Raw genomic sequence first — 3,903 nt, 5'->3', positions numbered from 1 at the left:
CGATATGCCACGAATGAAGCAGTAAATACGCACAATCACGCATCACCTTTGACATTTGCACACAGAGAAATACAGCGTGTTTAACACACACACATACACACGCGTATTGAATACACTCGCGCCGGCAAATGTCCATTTGGTGTGTGAATTCACGCATGTGTATCATATTAAAAACTGGAAAATATAACGGAGAATGTGACTATTTCCAACGGAGGAGCTCAACTAAGAGGGTAAACGGCCGGATATCGGTACACACATAGAGCACTTCAAAGGATTCTCGTGGCGCAATATGTAGCAACGGATTTGAAATCGAACACGTTCATAGTATTAACTACTTTTCAATGATTTTGTTCAAACCGACGATACGACTGTTTTGAGCAATAAGCATTTAAAACGATACAATTTTGATGTTATATGAATGGTTTGGAGCGAAAATGTAATACAGAAATGACGGCCTGAGAAGAAAAACCTTTCCTACAAAACCTGTGCGCAGAACACAAACACAGAAATTTTTTAGTCAAAAGGCGAACAGCAAATTTGCGAGCGAAAAAACCTAATATATTTACAGCGAGCGCAAAAGTATAACAAGCCTACTAGCATGCAAACTCCGTATAAGTAGGCCTGTTATGCTTTTGCGCTCGCTGTAAATATATTAGGTTTTTGCGCTCGCAAATTTGCTGTTCGCCTTTTGACTAAAAAATTACTCGTTATAATTATTATTGAACTTCAAAAGATTTGATATTGATGGAAGCATATATTGAACATAAGACAAAGTCGAAGAAAAGTCAATATAAAACTCAAATTTTTGGACAAAACCATCATGACTCATGAAGAAAGAGAGAAAAATACTCAAATTTGAACTTCACTTCCAAGTAAAAAAAAAAAAGCTCTTTCGCCCAACAAGTAGTAACATCGTGTTAAATCTTGTCTTTTGTTCAATCAAAACCAAAAATTTACTTCAAAACTGTCGAATTGATCCAAAAAGGTGCGTTTTTGTTTGATTTCAACATTTCCAACAGGTTTTGAGTGAAAAACGGTGGTGATTTTTCAAAATTTTAAAATAAAATGCTGTAAAAACTGTTCCTATATTCACTGACATCTATTGAAAGTGCGCGAAAGTTTCCTTCGCAACCGGTCTAAATAGTTGAAAAAACGTTGAATAATTATTCAATTCTTCTTATAAGAAGAAACGGTAAGATTTGAAATGGAATCGTTTTATTTGAATTTTATTTCATTGAAAATAAAAATTTGAATGACTGCGATTTATATCTTGAATTCTTATTTCTCATGTGAAAAATTGAATTCTGATTTCTTAATTTATTTGTAGAAGAAACTAAAGCTAAGAAATTGTGTAATTGTAAATGAAATAGAATTTATTTAAGTTTTAACGAATTGACACAATTGGAATAATATGTTAATTTTTGGTTGCTAGAGTTAGTTTAATTGTTTACATTTGTATTGCTTCAATAATTAATCAGATTTTGCTTAAATTAACAAGAATAACAGTTAAGTACTTTTAACGTCTATAAAAAAATTATTCTTCTCCAATAAATTATATTATATTTTGTCATTCATTTGTTGACATCAATCACTTTAACGCTTAAAAAAGTAACAACTTACAAAAAAAAAACTTTCAAAGTTGAAACAATTGCATTGTCAGAAACCAAACATGTTTCTTCGAATAATAGTTCAATGCGAAGACTAAAATTCTTTGGTCATGTATGTCGATGGCAGAGAGTTATTATGTTGATTCCAACCTTTCAAGTACAAAATCAACGTATAATCATCATTTGTAAACTTTAACCGCTAAACGCCATTTCTCTCTTCATGCTTTTCAATTGTGATTTCTTCCACTTGTTTGTAGAGTGAATACTGAACCACCCAGGTGTAGCCGGCAAGACCTGTGTAATATGGACATGATTTTTTTTTAAAGCGGCAATATTTTCATTCGGAAAACAATTTGGCTAAACTAATAGTTTATCCAACCAGAAGTAAATTGTTCATCAAACAAAGTTTGAATGAAGAATTTTCGTTTGAAATGTTTTTCGACAAACAATGTTTGAAGGAAAATTTGTTGGATGAAAAACAAATATTTAATGATGAGTTTTCGAAAGGAAAATTTGTTGGATGACAATTTTCATCCATGAACTTTTATTTCTAAATCAAATACGGCACTTACCTCCAATATAGCAAAGAAAAAAGAAGATGATAGTTCCCTTTATTGGATCGGCATTGGTGTTAGAAAAGTAAAATAACGAAATGAATGGCAGGAAAACGAATACGATGACACCAACGAATGATACAACCAGAAAGGGAAGCATTGGACTGGTTTTTTCCTGTTTAAGTATAAAATAACGCAATACATTTGGCTACGAAAAGTTGATATTTTCTAAATATAAAGCGATATGCTTGATCTTTCCCATACAGAAAATTATGGGTAATTGGGTATGCTATTTTGACATCATAATTGGAAATTTCCACCAAAACAAAAAACCGCAAGTTTTCAGTTCAAATTAAATTGATCAGAAAACTGATTTTAAATTGATTTAATGACAAAATCACAAGATTGGTTCCACAGTCCACACAGATTGAAGATTACACTTTAGCTCGCTTAATAGGCGGTTGAAGCGGGAAATTTCGCTGCGAATCGAAAGAAGGTCGAATTTCCCGTCCAAGAACGTCTTATTCAAAGAATTTTCTATGAGCGGTTAAAAAGTTTTGACCAAAGGAGCGTGTATTTAGCATTTAAGAGAAAATTTTCTTCGAAAAAACTCCCCTTTACGTTGCATTCCATACAGTGTTCAAAGAAACAAAGGGAAAATGAGCCGACACAAATCTTCATGCTTTAAGAGAATGACTGTGATGTTGTTCACACAATTTGTAAATAAACACGAAAAAAAAAACACTCTTGATTCGTAAACAAAATATCCTCTTCCAATCGAAAGGCTGCGATATAAAACAGAATGCCCTGCATTTCGCTGAAAACTCGACTTTAATGACGCTAAAATGATTTCATTGCCATCAACAAAATTCATTCAAAAGATTAACAACATAGATAAAGTTAAAAATAAACATACACAAATGATTCCATAGACCCAAGCAACCGCTATGACCAGACAAATGGCTGTAAATCCAAAAGAAACATTAAAATGTCGATTCAAAACTCAATAAATAAATCTGAATACGAGTAAAAGACCCTCGTTGCGTTCAGACTCTCGCAGTCATTGAGAGAGCGAAACGCATAAAATCAGCGGCGTCCTTGTAACGTCATGATAACCCAAATGAATGGTGGAAGATGTTACTGTTTATGCTCGACATCGTGGCGCCTTTTTTAATACATGACGTAATACTCTACTCACTCGTCACAGCTAATTCCCATATGCCTTCCGTACTGTTATCCGTATTATGATTCAATTGATTAATGCGCACGAATAAGCCCACCGACACCAAATCCACCGAAATTGCTATTACACCCATCACTAAACCTGCCGTTCGCAATCTCAGGCAAACGCAACTATTCACCGTTGGCAACGGCATTTCTTTTTCACTTTGGAAAAATGGAAAACTTTGGATAAATTGAGAGAACAAACACGAAAATCACCACTTCTTTCGCGAAAATTGAACACTAAATTCTAACAATTAAAATAAAAGATTTGTTCGAATGTGAAGACGATTCAGAGAAAACGGAACGTTTCAATTGAAATTCGACAGCACTTTTCTCACACTGATGCGCCACCGAAGTTTTTCCAAACAATGACAAAACTAGGACACCACAAGTGAACTGAAACTATGGGCAACGACAGAGAACACACGCATACGCACCACACGCACACACTCCGTTTTGCTCTTTTAAATGCTGTGTTGGTGGGAACTGCTCTGATTTTGTAGCAGTTTAACACAATT

General features: G+C 34.0%; 1 protein-coding gene across 1 annotated transcript; it reads right to left on the bottom strand.

The window, feature by feature from the left end:
• Positions 1-1,194: 1,194 nt before the first annotated feature.
• LOC129570308 (uncharacterized) lies at positions 1,195-3,903 on the bottom strand. The gene is made up of 4 exons (XM_055449864.1): positions 3,360-3,903; positions 3,078-3,124; positions 2,180-2,336; positions 1,195-1,901 (listed from the first exon to the last, which is right to left on the bottom strand). Exons 1-4 carry the CDS (start codon positions 3,535-3,537, stop codon positions 1,807-1,809), a joined length of 477 nt encoding a protein of 158 aa, XP_055305839.1. The 5' UTR covers positions 3,538-3,903; the 3' UTR covers positions 1,195-1,806.

This window comes from Sitodiplosis mosellana, unplaced genomic scaffold (assembly GCF_009176505.1).
Source record: "Sitodiplosis mosellana isolate CC-2019 unplaced genomic scaffold, AAFC_SMos_1.0 Smas_scaffold_52, whole genome shotgun sequence".
Taxonomy (NCBI): Eukaryota; Metazoa; Arthropoda; class Insecta; order Diptera; family Cecidomyiidae; genus Sitodiplosis; species Sitodiplosis mosellana.
Note: the sequence above shows the minus strand (reverse complement) of the source record. Positions and strands in the feature narration are given on the sequence as shown.